Genomic DNA, 27,190 nt, shown 5'->3' with positions numbered 1-27,190 from the left:
TTAAATCTGCCACCTACAACCTGTAGGTTTTACCATGATTACAGCAATGACAATAACTTGCAAGGACACTATGGAGCTTAGGGAAGTGCTGCTGACAGGTGGACTCTGCGACCCCTTTGAAGCAGGTTAAAGTAATTTCTGAGTAAGTGTTGACCAAAACATTATGCACCACAGCACTTTCCTTTAAGCTTCTGCACATGCTCACTGCCATGTGTCGGTCCATGGGGACAGCATTCATGCTGTGGCTCTTATTTGCCCCATAGGAAATCCCACATGGCAGCCGTGCTGAAGCTGATTGTTAAGGTATTAAGAGAGACCTGTTCTACCTGTTACGGCCGCAGTTTTCTCAAACACTAATTCTCTCCCTTCCCACCTTCGTGTCCTGGTTGAGTGTAGAACAAGTGTTAGGCCGTGCCTACTAAATCCCTCTGCCTGGCTTTGCTGCTAGTAACACTGCAGTCAACACATCATGGCTGGCAACGCAGCTTGCCATGTAGAATTAGTGCCTCACAGACTCCTACCCACACATAGAAAATTTCTGGTCTTCATTCCTTAAAGCTTAGTTCATGAAAGAGCTATTTGATATTAAATATTTGATAGTTCACTGACCTCTGTGAGAGCTGTACCTCTAAAGCACTGGGTTAGGTAAATTTGGAAGATTATTGAAGTGCCAAAAAGTTGAGTACCTGTCACCCTAAACAAGAACATGGCAAGATGCACTGCATGTCTTTGGGTATATGGGACTATCCTGCCGGAGTCCTGCTGTCATCCACCAAATGTATTCCCAGCAGCACACCTGTAGGCACTCTGGCCTTCACTGTCTCATGGGCACAGCCCCATTCCTTACCCTTCACTTTGCAAACATCCCCAAAGCCCAAACTCTAGAGAAAAATGTATCTTGAGTGCTGTGGAAGCCAAGAATCCACTCACACTGTTGCAGAACCATGCCATACACCTAGACAGGAGTCCTTAGACCGTGACTTCACGAAAATGGCAACTGCACTGGCCACCAAAATTGCTGAGCAAAGCTGTTTCAAGTTTTAGAAGGTTGCTGCTCAGACAAAGGAAGGACTTGCTTTATAGGCCAGACCATTGCTTCTCCTTGTCTGACCTGTCTTGATGTCTTAGGTTGCAATACAGGATATGAACAAAAGTATGTATTCTATCACCATCTGTTGAAACCAGGTGGGGGAGTAATCCTTATCTTTTCTACAACCCTTCCTTCTTCCAGGAAGATACTGTCTGCTAATGGCTCATTGAGTCCCACTGCAGGACTGATGAAATTACAACATCCCAGTGGGAGATGCTCCAGCCAGGGGGAGGAGCCAAGCCTTTCCTACCAAATAAAAACTGAGATTTGGGACACCAAGGGAGCCCCTTTTCCGCTGGATTCCAGAGGAAAACCGGACCTTTCCACATCATCATTGGACCTTTGGAGTAGCACTGCACCCTTCTACAGGAGCACTGCTTCAACTGAACCACATCTGTCACTGCAGGAGGATGCAGCCACCATTTAATGGCACTGCTACCAACACCCTGACTTGATGGGGTGTCAGGTTGTACTCTGACTCTTAGACTCGTTCTTTGTAATATTGTATTTCTATTTTAATTTTCCTAGTAAAAAACTGTTATTCCAATTCCCAGATCTTTGCCTGAGAGCGCCTTAATTTCCAAATTATAATAATTTGGAGGGAGGGGGTTTACATTCTTCATTTCAAAAAGAGGCTCCTGCCTTTCTTAGCAGACACCTGTCTTTCAAACCAGGACACTTGAGAAAGATGTAAAAGGAGCAGACCACAGACCCAAGGCTGCAAGATGTCTCCTTTTTGTTTCAGAAAGGAGATGAGGCTGAAAAGAAAGAGGTACATCTGCTGTGTTTCAGAGAGACACGTGCAAGAGTGGACAATGTCCAGACAAGGGGAATGTGCAGCACAAGAGGACAGGGTGCCTCAAGTCAGGACCTTCAGAAGCACATTGCAGCTCCTGTGCAGACAGCTCCTGTGCCATCACTGCTTGCAAAGAAAGCATGGCTGCTCCCCGATTACACAAGCCCTGCTCTGTCAGAGCCAGTCATCACAGCAGCTCTTTGGAAATGTGTCCATGTGGAACACAGAGATAAGCACAGCAAGGCAGCTGCTGACTGAGCTCTCCAGATGCAGGGCTGGGAAGCAAGGATTGTGACACCCCTACCTCCTGCCCAGCACAGTCTGGACATGCTCTCCTTCCCCCTGCTCTCACCAGCTGGGGGACTACCCACACATAGCCAGCTCCTTCCTCTCACTCCCCAAAGATTTACACCCACCTGCCTGATGTATTAATCTCCCGCTAATTGCCAAAACCATTTGGCCATGAAATCCTTGAACCAGATTTAGGTTTCAGTTATACAGAATTGACAAAAGGATTAGACTGAGTGCCAAGCATTGGTATAAATTATATTGAATTAAACGTATTTATTATAACCTGTCATGCAGCTAGAACCAGAGTGCTACCAACACATTTTATCAGGAAATGTGAACTTCAATTATTTTTTCCCAAAGCAATGTTATTGACATCATGAGTGCTCCAGCAGTGCATGTGCTACTTTGAAGGATTCACTGATGGGATTGATTAATGAAGCCATACCTCAAAATAATCTAGGCAGGGTTTATACCTCTGTACATTGGTAAAATACAAAATTTGCATCTCACTTTCCTTCTTGTAGTGAGGGGCCCAGAACTAGACACAGCACTCAAAGTGTGACCTCCCCAGTGCTGAGTACAGTGGGACAATCACTGTCCTGGTTCTGCTGGCCACACCATTGCTGAGACAGGCCAGGATGCCTTTGGCCTTCTTGGCCACCTGAGCACATCTGGCTCATGCTCAGCTGCTGCTGACCAGCACCCCCAGGTCATTTTCTGCTGAGCAGCTTTCCAGCCACTCTTCTCCAAACCTGTAGCACTGCAGGGGATTATTGTGACCAAAGCGCTGCACCCAGCACTTGGCCTTGTTGAATCTCACGCTACTGATCTTAGCCCATGGTCCAGCCTGTCCAGATCCCTCTGCAGAACCTTCCTGCCCTCCAGCAGATCAACTCTATCACCCACTTATTGAATTTACTGAGAGTATGCTCGACTCTCTCATACAGATCAACAACAATGATATTAAACAGGACTGAGCTCTACACTCATTCCTGGGGAACACCACTGGAGCCCTGGTGACAGCTTTATGCAGCACCATTCACCACCTCTCCCAGGGGCCGGTTACCCAGGCAGGTCTTAGCCCAGTGAAGGGTTGTGAAAAATGTGTGATTCGTGTTACGAGGCAATAGTAAAAGTAAAACCGTGCGAATGTTGTGTGTTGAGCAGAATACGTGCTTGGGATGATTATAAAAACCAATTTTAAGCAAGTCAAATACGGTACGGAACAAAAGATAAATTGTAATCAAGCCTGCTTAAGAGAAATGCTTGCTTGAGGAAGACGATGAGCCTTTATTCAAAACACCACCGAAAGAGGGCAAACGACCCTCTAGCAACAGCCAGTGCCTGCGCAGAAGGCAGCCATCAATGTGGAATCAAGGAAACGAAAGAAGGCGGGGGATACCGGGAAAACGAAACTCAGAATGAATAAAAAAGTGGAACTGACGCTGAGCGGCGTGCATCGTTGGTGGAGCGGTGACTCGCCGGCGTACCCGGCGCTGTCTGCTTGCTGCTTTTTCTATTCATAAATAATCATTGGAGAGATCATAATTTCTCGTGAATTCACAACAGGGTACACCTGTGGGCTCTCCAGGAGATCACCGCGGGGAAGAGCGAAGGCTCTGTGCAGCCGGGCACACAGCCTCTCCAGGAGATCACCGCGGGGAAGAGAGAAGGCTCTGTGCAGCCGGGCACACAGCCTCTCCAGGAGATCACCGCGGGGAAGAGAGAAGGCTCTGTGCAGCCGGGCACACAGCCTCTCCAGGAGATCACCGCGGGGAAGAGAGAAGGCTCTGTGCAGCCGGGCACACAGCGTCTCCAGGAGATCACGGCGGGGAAGAGAGAAGGCTCTGTGCAGCCGGGCACACAGCCTCTCCAGGAGATCACCGCGGGGAAGGGGGAAGGCTCTGTGCAGCCGGGCACACAGCCTCTCCAGGAGATCACCGCGGGGAAGAGAGAAGGCTCTGTGCAGCCGGGCACACAGCCTCTCCAGGAGATCACCGCGGGGAAGAGAGAAGGCTCTGTGCAGCCGGGCACACAGCCTCTCCAGGAGATCACCGCGGGGAAGGGGGAAGGCTCTGTGCAGCCGGGCACACAGCCTCTCCAGGAGATCACCGCGGGGAAGAGAGAAGGCTCTGTGCAGCCGGGCACACAGCCTCTCCAGGAGATCACCGCGGGGAAGGGGGAAGGCTCTGTGCAGCCGGGCACACAGCACCGCCGGCGCTGCTCCGGAGCAGCCGCACGGACACCGCGCAGCGCCCGCAGCGCCGCTCGCCCCACGGGAGCCCCGCTGCTCCCGAGAACGGGAAGCGGAAGGGACAGCGCCGGGGCGGAGCGGCGTGGGCCGGGGCGATGGGCTGGTCCCTGCTGGCCGCCGCCTGGTCCCTGCTGGGCACCGCCTGGTCCCTGCTGGCCGCTGTCTGGTCCCTGCTGACTGCCGTCTGGTCCCTGCTGGTCACGGCCTGGTCCCTGCTGGTCACGTCCTGGTCCCTGCTGGCCGCGACCTGGTCCGTGCTGGCCACCGCGTGGTCCCTGCTGGCCGCCGCCTTCCTGGGGGCGCTGACGCTGCTGCAGCAGGGCCCTGGGACGCGGCGCGGTGGAGGCAGCCAGATCTCCGAGTTTTTCCAGGACCTCCTTCGGTACGGGAAGACGAAGCGCGGGTGCAGGGAGCTGCCGGGCTGGCTGCAGGTGCCCAAGAGGTGAGGGGCGGGCCTGCCGCCGGGGCAGGCCGGGCGAGTCTCGGTTACCGCAGCCGGGGTCGCGGCAGTGAGCAGCACACGCTGTGGGTGAGGGCACGAAGGGCTTCTGTGGAGCTGGGCTCAGCTCTGCTGCAAGTGTTACTCTGCTTCTGCAGATGGGGAGCCGAGGAGCGTGCAGACTGCGAGCGATCATACAGAATCCCTGTGTTCCGATCCTGAATCTCAGTCCTCCAGAATGAGCCTCCCTGCAAAGGCTCAAGTCAGGCACCAGGGAACGTGGGATCCTGAGTAACTGTGACTGCAAATATGCTGCAGGTTGTCTTACACCAATTCTCAGTCCTTGCCTTCTCCCTTCAAGATTTCTTTTTGAAATGTGGCCAATAACAGCATGGGAACACAGCAATCTAGACCTTGAATGAACAGACTTTGATAAGGCAAAAGAGCCGCTGCGTTATCCAAATCCATCTTAATAGATATTTGAGGAAATGAAATTAAATAGATGTATATGTTTAGAAGTTTAATGAAAGGAAATAATGAAGTTAAATAGATGTTAAGTGAAATCAAGAAAGGAGGCCGGTGTGTCCCCCCACCCCCCCATTTACAGCTTTTTATATGTTTCTGGTTTTGTATATTATGAGATTTCTTATTTTTTAACCAGCTAAGATTCATAACCAAAACTAGTCTTTTACTTGAACATAGGCTGGACAGCATGTTACTAATGCAAAAGTCATAATGTAGTATCTTGGATATCAAACTTGATACAGAAAATACCCAGGGGTGTGTTTAAAATGTGCAGTACCCTGAGTGAAAATAAGTATTCATAAAGGCTTTGTCTTAGTCACTGTATACTGCAGGTTCTCGTCTGAGTTGACCTTTCTCCAACACCCCTTCTTAGGGAGATTGGTGTCTGAAGAATGTACTTTTTCAGGGAATTGGTCTCAAGGTCTCAACACATACAGAGCAATTCTGTTACTTAATTAGTGAATCCATAACGCTTCTACCTGAAGAAATAGAGATCTTTACTGAAGGCAGCCACCGAGGTGTTTTCTGTTCTTTTAATCTGTGTATTTCCAAACAAGCATTGGTATTTTCATTAGCCTGGGCATGTTTTTAACTTTGCTTTCTGTCTTGTAAAATGTTGTGTTGCATTTCAGTTTAGTTTGGCAAGTAGTGAAAATTCCTCTTGTTGCGGAGGGATGGCACGTGCACTTACTGCAGTGCTGGTTTGATCTGTAGGTCAGATATATCCCCGGTGTAATTGGGATGGCTGAAAGCTCGAAGGGTGTGTCTCTTTTAAGTTGCCAGGGCTTGTTTGTGTGCTGGTAGCAAAAATCAGTGTGTAGAGAAAGTTCCCTGGCAAGTGACAAGGTAGGAGTCAACTGAGTAGCAGGACTGCAGGAAAAGAGCTTGAAACTTGGATATAATGGTGAGTTTTTATCAATATACAAATTCTGTTTGTCTTAATAACAGAAGGTGACGGAGAGGGGTTAAATTTTAGTTCTTCTGTTGCGAATCAGCAGATGGAATGTTGCAGTTTCTGCTTGGTAGGAGAAGGAACTGAGAAGAAGTCATAAACTATAGGGAAAGAGCTTCTAATGGGCAAGGTGCTTTGGAGCACACAGGGATGCTCACTCCTGCTGTGATTCTGACTTATCTCTTTTGGACTCTTGAGAGATACCTGAGCTGCTCTGGGAGGGGTCACTTCCATTGGTTTCACTAAACAAGGGTGTTGTACCCCTTCACTGCCCCAAGAGAACAGTTTGCATGTTTAACAGAAATATGGCCTTCCCTTGACTATACAGTTATATCCTAGTTTTGTACTTAAAGCTACCTTGTCAAGGCCATCAGCATCTTCCCATGGGACGTACTTGATCTCTTTGCAGATGTTTCTAGAAGTCCTGATTTTTCTTCACTGCCAGAAGGACTTTTAATTTTAAAAACAAAAGGAAATACTGGATCATCTACTTTGGGCTGGATACTGTAAACAGCTGTAGGCTGTTTAACTCAGCCCAGTTACCTGCCTTGGCTTGCATTTTGGTAATGCATAATATGCTTTTATTAGTGCGTTACGGGACTGGGAGATTCTTTGTTTTCTTAAAAAAATGAATGTGTGGTCTTCCCTTGTAATCACCCAGCAGTGTTGATGGTCACTGCTTTTTTTCCTTTATGATTGTTGCAGGCCTTGAATTTGCAGAAGGACAAGATATTTTAATGTAGAGCAGGGTAATTACTTATGGGTTCCATTGATGAACTTCAGCATGTCATGTAATGCACCCAGTGGAACTGAGAAAAGTGGGAGTGCTGTGAAGTGCAGCCGCTTGGAAATAAGCAGAAAACTAATTTGGATGTGCTTTGAGGGCTGTAAATGATGAAGAAAATGTTACATACATCACGATTATTTGTAAGCTTTGAGGAATACTTTTGCAATGTGTGGATTACACTATCTCCTCTTTAGTACAGTTAACGGTTAGTAAGGTAAGCTAAGTCAGAGGTTATTGCAGGCAGCATTTCACTGGGGTAAAATGTGTTAAGGTTATTCCTTGACACTGAAGTCCTGAGTTCTCTACTTCGACATTTGATGTGGGGACCAAAATGGAATGTACTCACCATCAGACAAGCATGTCCTGCAGCTACATTTCCAAGGAATGATGAGAACATTAATGAAAACCCTTTTTTTGTTCCCACAGGTGGTTTACTCACTTTTATGTGGTTTCTGTGCTCTGGAATGGTTTTCTGCTGATCTGTCTTTTCCAAGCTGAGTTCCTTGGAGAGTCACTCCCATCATGGATTCAGGACATGCATCATGCTCTTGGCAGAGGTTCTCAGAGCAAGGACACGGGCAAGTATTCCAGATATTATAATGTAGCCATATAAATATTTCAAAACTGTATTACCAACACTGTGCTGAATTTGCATCCAAGTGCTACTTCATTGGTTGCTTTTCAACTACGTTCCAAATTACTTTCGTGGTACACCAAGTACCTTTGTCATTATTGAAGATAGAACACTTCTAATTTATGGATATGATGGCTTTCAGCAGTCTTTTTAACAGAAAGGAGGTTAGCACCTTCTGGAAGAAATCTTGCTCTGGTCAGCAATGTACAAATATTTTTCCCACTTAATTGAAAATGAGGGTGAAATTCTGTTGTCGGAAGAGGGAACAACAGTCTTTTTGAAGCGCTGTCAGGGTTACATTGTTCCTGTCTGTTTTAAAGTTGCTGTTTTTTCTCTGTAAGCAGATAGTGAGCACTTCTCGGCACTCCTGGTTCTCTTGCTCCTTTGGCTGCATAGCTGTCGAAGACTTGCAGAATGCCTCTGGACCAGTGTGTTTTCCAGTGGTGTCATGCATATCGTGCAGTATTGCTTTGGACTTGGTTACTACATTGCTGTTGGCTCAACTGTGCTGTGTCAAGTGCCTACTAGTGTCAGGAATGGTAGGTGCCTGCTTAGTTATCATCAAAGATGCAGTTTTGCTCTCATTTGTTTCCATTGCGGCAAATGGTTTCGTGGAGGGCTGCTTGTTTGAGAAGTGTGTTAACTCATGAGGCATAAAAATACTTTCTGGCTTAGTTCAAAGTAATTACATTTCAGTATAACATACAATCATCCAACATTATATGCAGACACAGACAGGGATACACTTTCATGTCAACTATCATGGTTATTTGCCGAAAGGATAGATCGTATGCTTTGTGAAGGACAGTAATAATGGCACTACACAACTTTAGTTCTCAAACTGAAGGGGAGTTTTTTTTGTTGTAAGCTTACCTGCAAGCTGAGTCTGCAAGGCTGTCTTGGCCACCTCCTTTTTCTTCCATGGAGGACTTTCCACTGCTCTGCATTGACTCAGGCAGTGTCTCCTTTCCCTTGGTGTTGTAATGTTTCCATTAATGCATGATAAATTTGTATTATATGACTTGTTTGTGCCAACACATTCCATTCAGTGTCACCACTGAGCTGCTAAATCCCCTCCATAGATGAACCATCAGCTGGCTGTAGCATTCCTCCAATGATTAATTTTTGTGAGGCAGTCATTACTAAGTTTGGTGAAGTTTTTAAGCACTTTGAACCATATTGAGCAGGGGATGGGATGTAGGTGTGTGCATGTATGTGTATCACTGTGAGGAAGACAACTGTGTGCTTGCATGTTGACCTGAGCCATGACAACATGTTTAACTAGGATAGTAATAGTTACAAACACTGTTGAATATTGAGGTCTTACACTGCTAATTATGTATCGTTGTACATCACACTGTATTTCAAGCTGCTGGATTAATAATTAGGTACAGTAATTTCACGAATACAAGCCGCAGCAATTTGACAAAAATTTTGGTGGAAACCCGGAAGTGCGGCTAATAGTCGGGTGCGGCTAATATATTAATAATTTTCTGACATTTACAACCCCAGACGTGCCAGCCAGAGTGCCGAGCCAAGCACCGGCCAGTAAAAGCCGGCATTTCGCAATTGTTACAGTGTTACCGTGTTGCCCTGGCTCCCTGCAGGCAGCACGGGGGGCGGGGAGAGAGGCGGGAGAGCTCTCTTTCCTCCTCTGCTGCAGCCCAGGGGAGGAGGTGGGGGGGGCGCCGCCATTGCCGCGGCCCGGGGAGGAGAGGTGGGGGGGGGGGGGGGGGGGGGCGGGGGGCGCCGCCATTGCCGCGGCCCGGGGAGCCGACGGGGGGGGGGGGGTGCCGCCATTGCCGCGGCTCGGGGAGGACGCGGGGGGGCCGCGCCGCCATTGCCGCGGCTCGGGGAGCCGACGGGGGGGGGGGCGCCGCCATTGCCGTGGCCCCGGGAGCCGACGGGGGGGGGGGGGGCGCCGCCATTGCCGCGGCCCCGGGAGCCGACGGGGGGGGGGGCGCCGCCATTGCCACGGCTCCGGGAGCCGACGGGAGCCCTGCGCAGCCATTGCCGCAGCCCGGGGAGGGGGGGGGAAGTGCGCGCCGCCATTGCCGCGTCTCGGGGAGCCGGCGGGAGCCCCGCGCCGCCATTGCCGCGGCCCGGGGCGGGGCGGGAAGTGCGCGCCGCCATTGCCGCGTCTCGGGGAGCCGGCGGGGTGCTTTGTCCGCGCCCGCCGCCGGCGCCACGGGCGCAGGAAAGCTCCGTCCCCGCCCGCCGCCGCTGCCGTAGGAGCGGGGGAAGCTCCGTCCCTGCCTCCCACTGCGGGGCAGCGCCGACCCGGGGTGACCGAGCCCAGGGGCAGCGGCGGCCAGCCCCGAGCGGCAGCACCGGGCTGGGCCACCTGGCCCCGTCAGCGGCCCCTAGCGGGCCGAGCCTGCACAGCCTTAGCTCAGCCAGTAAACCCCGCCCTCCCGCGGTTCTGTTACTAATTGCACGCGGGTCCTTGCTGCGAACGACAGAGCGGCTTATATTCGTGTGCGGCTTATCTATGGACAAAAACCGAAATATTTGCCAACACCCAGAGATGCGGCTTATACTCAGTGCGGCTTGTATTCGTGAATTTACTGTATTTTAGTATAGAGCAGTCAAGGGAAATGAGCTGCTAGCTGGGTACTTCAATGATACAGCCATTTAAAAGCATCTTTCAAGGAATTAGAGGCTCACTACTAGAATTTTGTAAGACACATTTGAAAAAAATGTATATAGTATTTTGGGATAATGCTTGAGAAGTTACTTCCTGGCCGTATATTAATAAAACATGTTTCATTCAGGAAAAAACCTTTCTGTGCAGATCTGCTGGTATCACATTATAGGAGTTATGATGTACATTTGGGCCTCTCTTCACCAACACAGATGCCTTGCAATTTTAGCTGATCTTAGAAAAAGTAGATCAGGTAAGATACTGCATTTCTGTCAGTTGTTTACTTAGATTTTTTGTTGTTGTTTCAATAGGCTTCTATGGCTTCTAATATCTGAAACATTAGTGTTTCTCAGTTCCTATAGTGTGTAGATTAAACAAGGCTGTTTGGATGGCTGAACTGGGGGGAGAGGGTGTGGTATGTCTGTATACATAGTTCTCTCCCACTTAAAATGAAGCTCTGTCTTCTAACATCTTAAGCATAGACATGGTTTCCGTGCTCTGTGTTTGCACAGCCAGAGGTGGCATATTGTTTCATTAAGTGCAAAGCTGCCAGATCAGATGGAGGCAGATGATGATGATTAATAAGCATATTGTTCTGTAATTGTGAGGAGAAGAGTTTGTTTTAATGCATCTTCCCAATTAATTTCTTTCTGTTTGCTTGCAGGAAAGGTTGTAAGTCTGAGCTACAGTGTACCTTTTGGAGACTGGTTTGAGAGCGTTTCTTGCCCTCATTATTTTGCAGAGCTCCTGATATATGTTTCTATGGCCATCACACTTGGAATTCACAATGTCACGTGGTGGTGTGTAGTGATGTATGTTTTTTTTAACCAGGCACTGGCTGCTGTTTTGTGTCATGAGTTTTATCAGAAAAACTTCAGCTCCTACCCAAAGCATCGAAAAGCATTTATACCACTTGTTTTTTAGAGAACTTTTTCTGAAGTATCTTCATTCAAACTGGGAATATAAGATATTAATGGTTTATTAAAACCAAGGTAAAGTTGCACATTTTCTCTAACTCAAAACCTCATAATTTTAATAATGATCTCATCAATGTGAGGAAATTGTGAGGAAGTTTAAGGTCTCTGCATATCATGCAAGCTAAAAAAGGTTTACTGGAGGCCTTAATTCAAAGTGGATAGATGCTAATTGTGTCTTTTCTCTTTTATAATTATATTTTATGCATAAAACACGCGCAGCAAGTCCAAATTCATATATGTGAAAGCTATTAAAAGGAGGGAATAATTTGAACTACTGAATTTCATGTCTTGACTAATATTTAAGCATATTTCTTTCCAAGTCTCTTTTCTTTGAATCACTTCAGAGAGAGGCAAATTGTGTGTCTTTCTGTGCTTCCCTGGTGACAATGAAAACCAGCCACTGCTTTGCAACTGTAAGCACAAAAAGTGATGGAGAAAGCTGCTGTGGAGGAGTGACTCATGCTCAGCAGTGGAGATAAACAGACCCATTTGCTCCATTATCCATTCTGCACCAAAGTGGTTTTGTTCATTGATGAAGACTGCTTTATCCCCAAACTGGGAAAACAGTGGAAGCTTCTCTGACTAAAAAGACAGTAGAAGAGAATTTGCAGAAAATTAATGTTCTTTGTTGTGGTTCTGTTGTCTTTGTAGTGGGTTATTGGAGTCCCTCCTATGTTAGAGGGGACAGCTGTGCAGGATGACCATGACCACAGCTACACTGTTTTTCAAACAGGTGTAATGAACTGCCAAGGCAGAGCACACACAGAAGACAGTACCTGACAGACATTGCAAAGAAATTCTTTACTTGGGAAAAGATGATGTCACTCAGCTCAGGCACTGTTTTTGCACTTAACTATTGAATGTTTTGGTCCTTCTCATGGTACTGGTGTAAATGATCAGTTTGGCTGATATCGACGATTGAGAGAGGGACAGGGACTACTGATTTGTGATCAGAATCTGAATTTTACTGTGAGCTACATATACTTATATACCATTTTCAGGAAGGCTAGTTAATTTTTTACTATATTCATTGAGTTAAACATCACACAGACAACCTTTACATTTCTACTTAAATCTTCTTTCCTGTCAGCCGGTCTTGATCCAGTCTTCTTGTAATCTTCAAAGCTCTGTTTGCTCTTGCCAGGGCATCTTGGTTATCAAACTGCATATGCTAATTAAATCTACAGTGCTATCAGTCTGTTACCACAGTGTGATGAAGTTACATGGGTGCTGGAGTTTCAGCATGTTGCCTACTTACATGCATGCATTATTTTGTATATAAGAAGTATTTTCATATACAGTAATTTCAGGACCATAAGGCGCACCGGACTATAAGGTGCACCCCCCGGGAGCCGGCACATTTCGCAACTTTGTACATTAGATAAGGTGCACCAGACTATAAGGTGCACTTCCGGGTTCAAGGGGAAATTTTAGTCAAAAGGGTGCGCCTTATAGTTGTAAAATTACTGTACTGTATAATTTTTATCTTATTAATTGCCTAATTAAAAGCGTATTACACTCTGTTTCCTTTTGGTATGGTTTTTCAAGATTGAGCTTAAGTATTTGAAAACATGAGCAATCACTTTATACAAAATGTTGTGCCTGTCTTGGCTGTCGCATCCCTCTCTCCATCAGCCTCCCATTTCAGTTCACCACGAACAGCAGCAGCCGTGTCTTGGAACTGCATCTATCTGTGTAACTTTTTTAAGTGGTTCTCGAGACTCCTTGAGCTTGTGTCCAAATGTCTTCTGTTTAAATGGTGTTCTTGTCCTGTTTCCTAAATTGCACCTCAGGAAGCACATTCCTGTCCTTGCTCTGTGGAGAGCATCCTGGCACACAGCTATCCTGGGGTCCCCAGGGAGAGCTTCATCTGGAGTGCTGTATCGAGTTCTGGGCTCCTCAGTAGAGGAGAGACCTGGAGCTCCTGGAGCAGGTCCAGCAAGGGCAACAGAGATGACTGTGGGATTGGATCTCTTACACCAGGGCGGGAGGACGAAGCTGAGCCTGTTCAGCGTCAAGAAGAGACTGAGAGGGGAACTCGTCAATGTCTGCAAGTATCTGAAGGGGGTGGTGCCAAGAGGATGGATTCAGGCTCTCCTCAGTGCTGTCAACCAACGGGACTAGAGGCAATGGGCAGAAACTGACACACAGGAAGTTCCACCTTAGTAAGAGGAAGAGCTGCTTTACTGTGCAGGTGCCTGATCACCGAACAGACAGTCCGGAGAGGCTGCGGAGTTTGCCTCAGCGGAGATGCCCAGGACCTGCCGGACGCAGCCCTGTGCCGTGTGCCCTGGGATGGAGCGGGGGTTGCAGGGGATGAGCGCTGCGGCCGCTCCCAGCCCGGCCCGTTCTCATTCCGTGCCCGCGGCGCACGGCGCTGCTGGGCTCACGCATACACGAAGCGCTGCTGTGCGCTCGGTGCAACGAAACCGAGACGTGTCCGGGCCGTTCCCACGCGCATTTTTTTGCCGCCCCACGCAGCCGCTCCCCGTCCCTTCCGCTGCGCCCTTTCCCTGCCCGCCAGCAACTCCGAGCGGGGAAGGGAGGCGCTTGGACGCTGCCCGGGCACGGCGCGCAGGCAGCTTTGCCCGTCCCCCCGCGCCCCTGGCCCCGGGCGCTGCGGGCCCGCCCCGGTACCGCGGCAGCGCGCGGCGGGGCGGGGCGTGCGCGCGGCAGGAAGCGGCGCGCGCGGGGGCGGCGGCGGGGCCGCGGCGCGGGCGGTGACGCGGCGCCCTGAAGCGGGGCTCGCGCCGCCCCCCAGCTCCGCGCTCGGCCGCCATGGGGTCCGCGCCGCTGCTCCCGCGGGCCGCCGCGCTGCTGCTGGCGGCCGCGCTGCTGCTGGCGGCCCCGGCGCGGCTCCGCGCCGCTCCCGAGGAAGAGCCCGGCCGGAAGAAGGAGCCGCCGCCACCGCCGGCGGCGCAGGGAGCGGAGCCGCGGGCTGAGGTGAGGCGGGGACGGGCCGCGCCGGCTGCCCGCGCCGTGCCCCCCCCGGCAGCGCTCGGCCGGCGCCGCGCTGCGCCTTCCGGAGGCCATCGGCTCCGAAATTCCCCGCTTTTAGCTGAAAAAAGGAGGGCTGCAGGGCCGCCGCATCCTCCGCTTTTTCTGCTAAAAGAGGGACATCTATGTCCGACACGGGAAAGGGGTCAGTGCTCTCTTTCCCCCGCAGAAGCAGCTGAAAGCAGGCTTTGTTGCTTCCCCAATGGTGCCAGGTATTTTTCTCTCAACAATTAATGACAATTCCTTTACGTTGAAACTTACCGAACAGTGTTCTCGGTGAGGGGTCCTAGTTCCACTGATCGCATGTGGCTGGGTGTAGCACATGGAGCGCGCCAGGTGTCACATACCCAAACCAGGAAACATTAGAGTGCTGCATGAGGTGAAGGAGCTCTGGGAAGTCACAATGTGTCACACACAGCGTGAGAGCTAAATATCCACCCCGGGAAAGTTGGAGCACTGCTGAAAGTGGAATGCTGGGAAGCCATCATGTCAAAACACGCTGTGAGCTGTCTCTGCTGGTGGATGTGCTGGAACAAGCTTTCTCAGCCGTCTCCGGTCAGGGATGTGAACATCGGCATAGACATCTTGGGCCTTGCTTTTGATCACAGATACCTCGCTGTGTGTAGAAGTAAACACTTCGGTGGGTGAGTGGGAACTGCAGTGTGCTGGTCTGGTTTCACCACTGCAGAGTCTTAAGGTTAGTTGCAACAAACATAGAGCAAGTGCAGAAGAAGCTGATGAAAACTGGCACAAAATTTGGCTTGGGCTCAAACGGAAAGAGGAGAAATGTAGGCTAGATATTAGGAAGAAATTCTTCCATGTGAGAGGGCTTAGGCACTGGTTGCCCAGAGAAATTGTGGATGCCCTATCCCTGGAAGTGTTCAGGGCTAGGTTGGATGGAGCTCTGAGCAATCTAGTCTAGTGAAGAATGTTCCTGCCTGTTGCAGGGGTCTTAAAGCTAGATGATTGCTAAGGTCCTGTCCGACCCAACCCATTCTATGAATCTGTAAAATTCTAATGCGTCTGAGATGCAAAGATTTTGCAAGGGAAGAAAATGATCCTGAGCATTTTTGAATGGGCTTCTTTTTTTTTGCTAAGGGTATCACAGTCACCCAGATTTATTTTGAAGCACTTATTTATATCAGAAAACTGTTCAAGGTTGAGGTCATAAAATAGGTAGGGATTTTAAAGACGGCAGTATTAGACCTGAGCTGACCATGTTTTTTTGCAATGGGTTCTCATGTTCTGGTAGTAGCGTGCAAGGTGAAGTAATGTTTTACTAATCAGCAAGATCTGATCCTCTTGCCAAGTGCCTAACTGACAATTTGAGGTGGGTGGCAGCCAGGAACTAGTTGATAATCGTTAATGAGCATGAGAGGTGTATCTGCTTAAAATGTCACTCTACACAGGATGGTATGACAGGAGAAATACACGGCTTTGTATTTCTGTGTACTATGCATTCAAGCCTAATTCACAAGTGTTTAGGATTTGTTTTGTCTTTCTCTCCCCCCTTCTTACAGAAAGGCTCCTCACTTGTTGCTCCAGTCCACATTATCAGTGAAGAGTCACCTGACAAGACTAACCTGGGCTTTATTCATGCTTTTGTGGCTGCTATATCAGTCATCATCGTGTCAGAGCTGGGGGACAAGACCTTCTTCATCGCGGCCATCATGGCCATGCGCTACAACCGTCTGACTGTGCTGGCTGGGGCTATGCTTGCCCTGGGACTGATGACGTGTTTATCAGGTTTGCACTCTGCTTTTTTCCATTTTGTTGTATTTCTTAAGTAGTGATGGGTGTGTATTTATCAAAAAACCTTAATTGGAATGCAGGTAGTACATATATGCAGTTTTCTCTTTTGAGGAGGGTGTGAAGCTTTTCCTGCATGGAATCTCAAATCAAGTATTTAGACTCTTTCCTCTAATGAAGTCTTTGTGTTCCCTAGGCTTTAACTGGAGTTTAAGGAAGGGGAATGAGATGAGGAACCTAAGCACTTCCTTTGATTTTTGGGCCAATTTACTTTTTTTTTTTCTCCTGTTAAATTAGTGTGCCTAAAGGGAATGTGGGAGTGGCTTCTGTTTTTCCTCCTAAGGCGAAAGATTCTTTATATGATGACACATTTTCCTCATCTTACTTGTACTCCTGCACACGTAGCTGTTTGGATTTGTGCTGGGAACTGTGTAAGTGGAAGATGGAGGGTAGGGAGCAGGAAGTAAGCTATCAGGTAGCACTTGTGAGGAACCTGTGGCCATGGGCACTTAACGTAGCTGTGATTGTGAAATGGAGCGGCCTTCAGGTACATCCGATGCAGCACGGAGTTTGTCTGTGTGCTCATTTCTAACCATGCCCATTTCAGAAATACTTGAAATAGCAATGTTTGGTTCATACACACTGGAAACAGCCAGTTCACTGGTGCAGGCTGCTTGGCAAGTGTTTCTGTGAATGGTTTTTGGGTGTGTAGCTGTTGCTGTGTACACTGCTGCGATTATTGCAGTTTCCACTTGCATTGCGGGTAACTTCTACTGCCCATTATGGCTCTCTTTTTCTATACAACTTCTTTCTTCAAATCTTTTTTAATGCTTTCTCATAAAAGCTTCATTTTCTGCTTTTATACTCCAGTTTAGGAGTTCCCAATTATTTCTTCCCTTTTCAGAAAGGAACTTTTTTTGTTGTTGGGTTCTTCCTCCTCCATACCCTTTCCTTCTCTTGTCTCTTGCCCTTGTTTTATGCAAGCTGACTTTGGAATTTCCTGGGGGGTTTGCCCACCTTAATTTCATGACAACACACTCACTTAAACTCATTAGTTCTAAGTAATGTACTTGGGATATTTTTTCAAGCTGTCTTACTTGACAAAATAAGGTGTCTTACAGTTCTGATTATTTCACTGTGCGTGTGCTTATATATGTAAGAAATGCTAAGGAAAAGATACCTTTTTTTTCTAGCTTTTTTTTCTAGCTTTCTTGCACTGTTTTATCTGACTATTTTCAGTCTTTAAAGATCCTTGGTTTAACTCTTGGTTTATTTAGCTTTGCAAATAGTACTGCTATTTGTGTGTGTATATGCTGTGTTTATGAGTAATAAAGCTGATTAATTCTGGTCTCATTCTTGCTTGTGGCAGTGCAGAAATATTTCTAGATTATGTAGTGAATTCTGAGTGCTAAAAAGGTGTGTACAGAAAAGCACACCTGGTAATACGCTTCCTTTTAGCTAATTGATTGTGTAATAGAGTAGCAGAAACACTTGTGAGTGCATGGTCCAAGCAACCTTGAATATAAAGTGTGGACTTTTTATTTCTTCCCATTTATATAGGCCTTTTTCTGTTAAAAAACGCTAAGTGGTCTTACTTTGTGAAAGCTAAGTACTTTGTCCTGGTTACATACTTCTTATTTAAGAACTAGTTTTGGCTTAGTTTGATCACCCTCAGTACCTCTAAAAGACATGCTGTGAAGGTTGCTTTTCGGTCTGTAAGTGGGATCTGTCTCTGAAATAAAGAAAGGTCAAAGTTGGTCACATTGTGTGTATGTGGGGAATATGAGGGACAAGGGAATGCACTTGGCAAAAGGAAGACAGGCATGGATTCATCCAGCTGGATGATTTGTAGATATGCCGGCTAGATTTACCTTGTTGAAAATCTTACTCTGACTTTATCTGATAAGTGAAATTATTGGAAAGAGATGCTATCCAATATGTAAATGGAATTAACTGAGGTACACTGTGACTAATCCAACGTGATTACAGATGGTAATTTCATGGTGTGCATGGAAAAAGGCCGGACTTGCATAGACCTTGATAGGAAAGATAATTTTGTTTGGACTGGCTTTCAGGAGCAGCGGCACCTCGACTTTGGCTGGAGTGCATTATCTGTGTCATAGTGGACTTCAGTCTCTGGCATGACCAGTAATGGTTGGAGTTTCTAGGGTGTTACCTTTCAAAAACTTAGAAAATTATACAAAACTAACAAAAGATGCAATGTTTATTTATTAGCGGATATTTGGATTGCAGACTTTGCTAGCAAGCATTTCTTAGATGTGGGAAAAACAATTATGATCCTCATGCTTATTTTTTTAAATGACACATTTGTTTTCTTTTCAGTTTTGTTTGGCTATGCCACCACGGTTATTCCTCGTGTATACACATACTATGTGTCGACAGCACTGTTTGCAATCTTTGGCATCCGAATGCTTCGGGAAGGCTTGAAAATGAGTCCAGATGAGGGTCAGGAAGAGCTGGAGGAAGTTCAAGCAGAAATTAAAAAAAAAGATGAGGAAGTAAGTAATAAAATTGCTGTTAGTTACAGCTGGTGGAAGAATTACAGCTGTGAAGCTGCAGAGCAGCACTGTCATTCATATTTGTTGTGTCTGTGACTGAGAAAATGCCACAGAAAATGTGTTGTAGGTGGGATGAAAGTGGCCCCTGGAAGCTCTTTCAGCAGGTGATTCCAGTCCTGTGGCAAGTCTGGCTTCGTAGGAGAGAAGGGACCTTCTGCTTAGCGTGGGTGTTTTTGATATGTTTTTAATGCGTTACTTGCCAAGAGGACACCAACAGTTTATTCTTGGCTCTACTTTGCTTTTTATGGTCAAATGCTTTATTTGTAAGCAGTACAAGATGGACAATAATCAGAGGTTAGAGCTGATTACATCTATATATATGTGTGTGTATTTCCACACACATATATGTGTGCATATACTTAACTATATTTCTGTAATGGTGACTGTATAAATATGTTGATAATGCAGCAGGCAGTGGCTAATAACATTCTAGAATCTGAATGTCCAGCTTTATTGTTAAGTGTTTCATTTGCGTTGTTTAGATGACATTTTTAATTTTATTGTTATTTCTAGTGTTTTTTTCCCTTGACCTCCACAGCTTCAGAGAACTAAACTGTTAAATGGGCCAGGAGATGTGGAATCTGGGCCAGGCACCACTATACCTCAGAAGAAGTGGCTACACTTTATTTCACCAATCTTTGTTCAAGCTTTCACGTTAACATTTTTAGCAGAATGGGGTGATCGTTCCCAATTAACAACCATAGTCTTGGCTGCCAGAGAGGTGAGTGTTGCAGAATCCCTGCTGTTCTTTTGCCTTCTTTGGGTTGCTCATAGAGAGGTGAGAGGCAAAATACTCTTACAGGAGGTATCGGATTCACACCTGCTGCCTTGATGTGCCTTACGTAGTTTGTGTCAAGACCTGACAGTAAATGCACTGAAACTCTGTGTAGTATTAAAACTACTGCTACATGATTGGAACTGGCATTTCTGGAAATAGCTGCTTCATGCAGCTGAAATCAATTGGGTTTTGTTACAGTGTTGAGAGATGTTACAGAAGAGATATTTCTTCGCTTTTTGTGGTAGTTCAGTTTTAACACGGTAACTTTAAAAGATACTTCCATTCCATCAAGCTTTAAACTGTTAGAAAGATACATCCTCAGATACCTCTTGTTAAAATATGAGTTAATGTGGTACAGTGTATAGAAGGACAATAAACTCGAAACTGCTGGGCGCTAAGTAGTGCTGTAAATTAAAGTATATGCACTGTGGTGATTGGAATGTATGTAACTGTATTATACTTAAAGGAAGATGAAGGCTTGTAGTCAAGCTTTTAATAAACATAAGTAGCTTGCCTGTGCTCTTTCATGCATTGAGATAATTTACATTTTTTTCCCTAGGACTCATGCTTCTTTCAGGTGCACTTTCAAATGTTCCCTAGGGATAAACCAGGGCTGTGTAATGAAGGAGGCTGTAACCTGCAGGAAATTCTTGTCTCTGTTACAGTGCAGGGAAGATGTTTAGAGCTAACAGCAGGAGAGGATGATCTCATTGTTCTTGGGGAAAAAAAAAGGAAGCACTGCAGCCTCTGCCCAATTTGCTAGGCAAGTTGCTTAAGCCCATCTTTTTATGGGGGATCGTTGACTTCTGTTTGCATTTCCTAAGTGTCCCCTTAGAGAAGTGTCTGTCAGACTCTTTAGTCTGGTTTGTGAAGTGCTGAGCATTGTGGGCTGTACCTGTAGTTGTGAAATGTTCATAAGAGTGCTACCAAACAAAGAATAAATGGAAGGTATCTTGATACTGGTTTTCAAAATCAGTGTATAATTATGATGGCATGGTGCGGGGGGGATGAGATCCACCTTCTGCCAGTGAGGGCTGTATAGGTAATTGCTGGCTGTAGGGATATCCAGGGACTCTGGGTCCTTGTCCTGGGGACCTGTTTGCTCTGCTGGCCCAGCCCTGCTTCTTCCTGCACTTCTTGGTGCTTTCCAGCCTGCCAGCTGCTTAGCACTCACCACCTTTTCTCGCTGGCTTGTGGTTTTGGTTCTTTTGGGCCAGTCAGTGTTGTCTTCAAACCACAGAATATCTTAGACAGTTTTGCTCTTCACCTTTTGAGATTTCATTCATTCCTCAGGTGATGGCAGCAGCCTTTTTTTTGTCCTCTTGGAACTAGAAGTGTCATATAGAGATGAGCAGGGGACATATGCTGTCCTTAACTATGTAATTTCTAAGGAGATCTGAGAAACCTCTTTATGTAGTGCAGTTGTTCACACACTGAGGAGCTGCTTGTTATTCAGTGATGTGAAAAGCTGTTGTTGACAGTAAATTAAAAAATAATTTATTATCCTCTGGACTTCAGATCTTTCATGCTTCCCTCTTTGAATGATAGAGCAGGGCAGAGTGTAGAGCACAAGTGGGTGAAGCAGGGCAAAGAACTTGGAATGTTGGAGCTGCTGAAAGCTTTCATTTGCAGTTCAAGGACTTATCTCTCTTTCTTTATAGAGAGATTGGTGTTCTTCCAGGTGATGCATATTGTATTTGTCAACAGCTGCCACCTTCCCTCTAGAGGTTGTTTATTGGTTTAACTACAGCAGCAATTTCTGGATCTATAATTACAACTTAAATATACTGCTTGGCTGAAGCATGCTGTATGCTCCTATCTTAGACTGGATTTAAGTCTGTTTCTCAAGATGATGTTCACTATTGCTAATCTTTAAGACAGTGCTGAACAGCAGAGCAGAGGAATCACCAGACAGTATCCTCCGTGCTTGGCAGTCTGCAAACAGGGAATTAAAGCTCTGCTCTGAGGTTGTTGTAGGACTAGTGGGTTTTCAACAGTGCTGATTTATCCCTTTGTGCTTTTTTTTTCCCCTTAGGACCCCTATGGTGTGGCAGTAGGAGGAACAGTGGGACATTGCTTATGCACTGGTTTAGCAGTTATTGGAGGGAGAATGATAGCACAAAAAATTTCTGTTAGGACTGGTAAGTGAAAACTCACTCCAACCAAAAAAATGTAATGCTGATAATGTTTGTGGTGTAAAGAGCTGTGTGCTTGGGAACAGTGTTGCTCAAAACTTTTGGAAAACCCATAAAAACTGGTGGTTTGTTTTGGATTATTTGGGAATGTCTTTTTTTGAGTCTGTCTTACATCCCACCTAATTTTGCTTCACTATTAGCTACTCCTTTTAGGAGACCAGAGGAAGGAAATACACTATTTTAAATGGTCAGTATTTATTGTTTGACAGTAGATAATAGAAATTCTGTTGCGATTCTGAATCTAGTCAGATGAGCAAGAGAACTACATCCTAATGACTTACACCAGCCATTTAAAAGCCATAAAAGCTACTCTGTGTGGCTTTAATGGTTTTTTTATCATACCTGCTAACTGCAACAGGCAGGACCAGTAAGGTTACATTAGGTTGTTTGTTTTTCCTTCACTTAGGTTGCAGCTTGCTTCCACTGTTAATCCTATGATGTGGTGAGATTTCTTCTTCCAAGAATAATCCTGTGAAGCAGCTGTGAAGCTGTTTCGTATATATGATCATTCAGAATTTTTGTTCTGTAGTTGCAGAGGTGGTAAAAACAAACTTCACTGCTAAAAGTGAAACATACTCTCAGTTGTGTTTGTTTGCTGAGGAAATTGGTGACAAAATGCTCATCTAACAATGGTTTCATGTACTGCAAGCACAATGTGGATCTTGAGCCACAGGAAGCAGCCTTATATTAAACCAAAGATCCTTCCCAGCATGGTAGTTTGTTTAAAGAGCTGGGGAACATATACAGTGGTGCTTTCCCAGAATTCTGTCCCAGCCTGTAGCAAACTATGGCCATTGCAAGCAGTTAATGTTTTTGATACTTTTTCTTTCAATACAGTTGCCTAAAATGTGCAAAAACCACGAATTACAGTAATTTCACGAATACAAGCCGCACCAATTTGACCAAAATTTTGCTCTCATACCTTGAAAGCGGCTAATATTCAGGTGCGGCCAATATGTGAATAATTTTCTGACATTTTCAACCCTGGGAGTGCAAACCAAGTCAGTGCAAACTGCAAAGTCGAGCTCCTGCCAGTAAAACCCTGCATTTACGCGGTTGTTACACATTGATACTCTGTTGCACGGCAGGTGGAGCTGCTCTGTGAGGCAGCACGGGGGGTGGGGAAGGCAGGGCAGCTCTCTCCTGCTTGGCCCCGTGGCTCGGAGGAGGCAGGGACAGCTCTCTCCGCTTGGCCCCACGGCTCGGGGGAAGGCGGGACAGCTCTTTTCTGCTGGCCCCGCGGCTCGTAGCAGGCAGGGACAGCTCTCTCCGCTTGGCCCCGCGGCTTGGAGGAGGCAGGGACAGCTCTTTTCTGCTGGCCCCGCGGCTCGGGGGGGGCAGGGACAGCTCTCTAGGCTTGGCCCCGCGGCTTGGAGGAGGCAGGGGCAGCTCTCTCCGCTTGGCCCCACGGCTCGGGGAAAGCAGGGGCAGCTCTCTCCGCTTGGCCCCGCGGCTCGAGGTGCTCCCGTCCCCTTGTGCCGCCGCCGCAGGAGCAGGCAGGCTACATCCCCGGCTCCCATCGCCGCCGCAGGTGCCAGCGGGCTCTGTGCCCCCCCTGCCACCGCGGGGCAGCGCCGGGCCGGGGTGACCGAGCCCAGCGGTGGCGGCAGCCGACCCTGAGCAGCCCCGCTGAGCGGCAGCGCCGAGCTGGGCCACCCAGCCCTGTCGGCAGCCCCGAGCCCTCATGGCCCGAGCCGAGCCAGTAAACCCCGCCCTGCCGCGATTCTGTTACTGTTTGGCAACTTTGTTGCACGTGGGTCCTCGCTGCGAACACAGAGCGGCTTATACTCGGGTGCGGCTTATTTATGGACAAAAACCAAAATGTTTGCCAACACCCAGCGATGCGGCTTGTACTCAGTGCGGCTTGTATTCGTGAATTTACTGTATATGTCAGTCCCAATTGATGGCTTGCTCTGGCCTGAGAATATTCTGTCCTATTCTCTGCCATACAGCCAAATACTCAACAGCAGGTGTTAGCCTAGTTTTATACTGGCTCAAGTAGTGAGTAAAACAAAGCTTCTTTCTGTGAGCCAGAATATATATTCTTGGAGATGCAGTTAGACAGTGGGTTGGCATATGGGCATCCCAGTCATGAGCTAGAAGCAACATCCACTGCTTGTAGCATGAATTTTTAAGTAAGGTTATTTGGGAATCGGACATTTAAAAAAAAAAAATTCTGTAATGTGTCATGGAAGATAATTCCTTTTTGTATCTAATTTCTTCTTGTTTTGTGTTTTGTTTTCAGTGACAATCATAGGAGGCATTGTCTTCTTAGCATTTGCATTTTCTGCACTATTTATAAGTCCAGACTCTGGTTTTTAAAATTTTTCATTGCTGTAAAAGAACAAGGATTGGAAGCATCAAGCAGTTATCCTTGTGCATTTTTGTATATAATGTACAGAATTACTAGTTAAACAAGTGCTGAAGATGAGACACTGAATTTTTTTATAGCGGATGATTCATGGGGACTGATGCATTTCTGGACAGCTTCTGCAGTGGAGATCTGCTTATTGTCTGGTTTGTTTGTGCTGTGGTGCCTGCTCCCATGGTGGGATTTGAGTGGTTTTCTCGCTTGCTGGACCTGGCTCAGCTGAGTTCAAGGATCTACTCTCCAAAGTATTGAGAATTCCTCTTTTCTTCCTCTGATACACACAACCACATTTCCTGTTTTTTCAAGAGCTGATTCTTCAGGCCTCTTGAAGTAGACTGTGTTAAGGAGAAAACTGCTGGCTCCCACCTCCAAAGATGGTGGTTCCATGGTGCACCTGAGGCTGGATAATCTAAGCAACAAGAAACCTGGGAGCAGTCCCTATGCCACCCAGTGACTGAGTCAACCAACAGAGAATGTTAAAAACTTAATTTAGTGGGAAAATTCTTAATCAGGGATTTTTATCAGGAAACTGATGTGGGGTGATTAACAACCTACTGTGTTCAATATGCAATCTGGCTGGAGCTGGTATTATTTGACTTTTTTCTTTTTTTTTTTTTTATATTAAGGTATACAGAAAGTAATGAAGTGGTCCAACTTAACCATGTTCTATTCCCAGGACTGAGCAGTAATGGAATTCTTAGGTTTAGATGTATTCCTGATTTTTCCTTTTAGGAATAGAAATGTAATCTGGAAGAGTATTAATAAAACATAGTGTCTCCATTTGTGATATTTTCAGTTTGTTTTTTACAGCTGCCATAATTCCTGCCACAAAGGTTTACCTAGTGATTATGTACTTTAGGTGAAGAAAGTTTGCTAAATTTATTTTGGTTACTGATAAAAGCCAGTGTTATAAAGCCTTTGAAAACGTTGTGCATTGAAGGTACATGGGTTGCAAAAATACATGCTTATCTCTGCTCTCCAATGGTGATTTGGATTCTGAGCCTGTATAACCCACTAAGTTCTACCTTGTTGCGGTCTTGGAGGATAGAAGACATGGTTTCTAATATAATGAATCTGCCTTTTTTGAAGGTGAAGTACTATGCAGCATTACAGATTTGACTCCATGCCATGTGTAGATCAGAAAGAGAGCAGCTCCTAATCCTTCTCTTAGGTTTCTCTTTCCAGAAAACCCCTTAATGCCACATTTCTCAAACTTGTAAGACCATAGCAATGCAATGCCAGGGATGCACAGTGGTATGAACACAGGCTGCCATTTCAGGCTCCAGTTCTACATGTTCACGTCTTGGCCTTGTCCCTCCACGGTGTCTCAAAGAACTTGCACCTTGGCCAGCTCTCGCCTGTTGGCTGGTTCAGGGGCTGGGATTTTAATCAGACTTCTTGTCATTGTAGCGCAGTGCCAGTGGAGAGGGGCGTGCTGCTGTTCTGTCTCAAAATACCTGGACACTTGAGAAATAAACAATATAGAGTGTATGGGAATTTACTGAAGCCTTGATTGCCACAATCCTGTGCGCTTCCTTGTTCTTTTGTAGCTGGAGAATGTGAAATACAGTGAGTGAGAGCTCAAGTGTTGAAGGGAAGGCTATGCTAACCATTGTCTGCAACATGGGAAATGGGCAACTGTCCACCACAAGTTACCATCCGTCCTGCAGCTCTCCCTGCTGGGGTGAGATGCACCTGATTTCAGCTGCTGCCAAAAGAACCTCGAAAGCAGCATCTAAAGCAGGAATTTACAGATCTGACTGCACATTGCGCAAAGAAGAGGTTTGCAAGTGCACACTGCCTGAAATTCCTCACTTCCAGGCAATAAAAGTAAAATGGAGATGGTGGTCAGTTCTATTGGGATGGAAAATTCTCCCATCAACTGAAATGCTTGTGATTGTTATTTTCAAAGGTGCCTATTCCCAATCCCTTGGGTAAAGCATGTTATTACTCTGTGTATGGCAAAGCGCAATGAGCCAAGACTGACGTAATCTTCCATCCTGCCAGGACAAAGTTTTACAAAGGAAACCTGTTGAAGTGAAGTACAGTACCAGGTCACCAGCAAGCCTGATCTTCCTAGGGTAGTGCCAGCAGGTGTGTGTGCTGGGCTGGTGCCTGGGCTTGCTGTTTTGAGATCTATGAGTTAGACACCAAGTCTGAAAACCTGGAAGTGAGAGAGGGGTTGTGTTCCCTGAGCACTGCAAGAGGCAGCCTGCTGCCGTGCAGGCTCTCCCTCACCTCAGCTACCCCTCCAGCTCAGGCTGGCTCTGGAATGCTGCCACCATATGCCTGTGAGCGATTTTGTTTCTAGAAAGAGGTTGGTAGCTCAGCATACTTCCATGTTTGTCCCAGATAACTGTGTATTTAAAAAACAATATCAGATCTTGAACTGAGAGGATCAGACTGTTCCATCCTAATATAATCTGAGTATCCTTTATTTCCAGAGCCATGGAAATAATGACGTAATGGCACTTGGTGTACTGACGTGGCATTTTTCCAGAGATGGCCTTGTATGGCCCCTGAAGTCAGCACTCTTGGCAAGTTACAGCTACAGGCTTCTGCTATTGGAGATGCAGGGTCCATTTCCGTAGCACTTCCCACTAACATCGGCATGTAGGATAGCTGTGCTTTTCTTTGGCATTACTTCCATTTACTTCCCCAGGGAGAATGCATTTGTCAAAGGGTCTGAGAGTGACACAGACTGTGTGCTACAAAGAATACTAGTGAGGCTCTTGCAATTTTATGTTACCCTCAAACAGCTGAAATCTGGAATTTATATCACTAACACCTGAGAGTCAGAAGTGCAACTAACCTTTGGATTGCTAATCTTTACAAGTACTTAACAGCTCCATTCTCATATAAACACGGGTTTTGTTTTCAAGCTTGCATGACGGCAAAATGCCATGTAACAGAATTGCTTCAGGTGTGGCAGCAGTTGTAATTACCACTCTTCTTCATGATAAGTTTATGGAAAAATATACTATTTCCAAAGTTCAATTCTAAGAAAACTGACAGTCTTGCTTGTTAAATGCTTTCAGTCTTATCATGGAGGGGTGGTGACAGTTCTTAACTACAGCTATTCTACAGCTGATTTTGTTTCACTCCTGGGCCACAGGGGTCTCATGGCATATA

The 27,190-nt window shown here is 46.5% G+C and overlaps 2 protein-coding genes across 4 annotated transcripts; both read left to right on the top strand.

Moving 5' to 3' along the window:
* Positions 1 to 3,727: 3,727 nt before the first annotated feature.
* SRD5A3 (steroid 5 alpha-reductase 3) lies at positions 3,728 to 12,586 on the top strand. Of its 3 annotated transcripts, XM_033060132.1 has the most exons (6): positions 3,728 to 3,793; positions 3,851 to 4,873; positions 7,561 to 7,712; positions 8,113 to 8,307; positions 10,543 to 10,665; positions 11,077 to 12,586. In XM_033060132.1, the coding sequence occupies exons 2-6, from the start codon at positions 4,527 to 4,529 to the stop codon at positions 11,334 to 11,336; spliced, it is 1,077 nt and encodes a 358-aa protein (XP_032916023.1). In that variant the 5' UTR covers positions 3,728 to 3,793; positions 3,851 to 4,526; the 3' UTR covers positions 11,337 to 12,586. The 3 variants fall into 3 exon arrangements, with proteins under 3 accessions (XP_032916023.1, XP_032916024.1, XP_032916022.1); XM_033060133.2 differs by having other exon boundaries at positions 3,744 to 4,813; XM_033060131.2 differs by having other exon boundaries at positions 3,744 to 4,873.
* Positions 12,587 to 14,167: 1,581 nt separating this feature from the next.
* TMEM165 (transmembrane protein 165) lies at positions 14,168 to 24,838 on the top strand. The gene is made up of 6 exons (XM_033060859.1): positions 14,168 to 14,332; positions 15,907 to 16,132; positions 18,479 to 18,654; positions 19,253 to 19,435; positions 21,528 to 21,633; positions 23,933 to 24,838. Exons 1-6 carry the CDS (start codon positions 14,168 to 14,170, stop codon positions 24,007 to 24,009), a joined length of 933 nt encoding a protein of 310 aa, XP_032916750.1. The 3' UTR covers positions 24,010 to 24,838.
* Positions 24,839 to 27,190: the final 2,352 nt, after the last annotated feature.

The sequence above is a fragment of the Catharus ustulatus genome, chromosome 5, assembly GCF_009819885.2.
Source record: "Catharus ustulatus isolate bCatUst1 chromosome 5, bCatUst1.pri.v2, whole genome shotgun sequence".
NCBI classification, from domain to species: Eukaryota; Metazoa; Chordata; class Aves; order Passeriformes; family Turdidae; genus Catharus; species Catharus ustulatus.
This window is presented reverse-complemented; position numbering and strand designations above follow the sequence as displayed.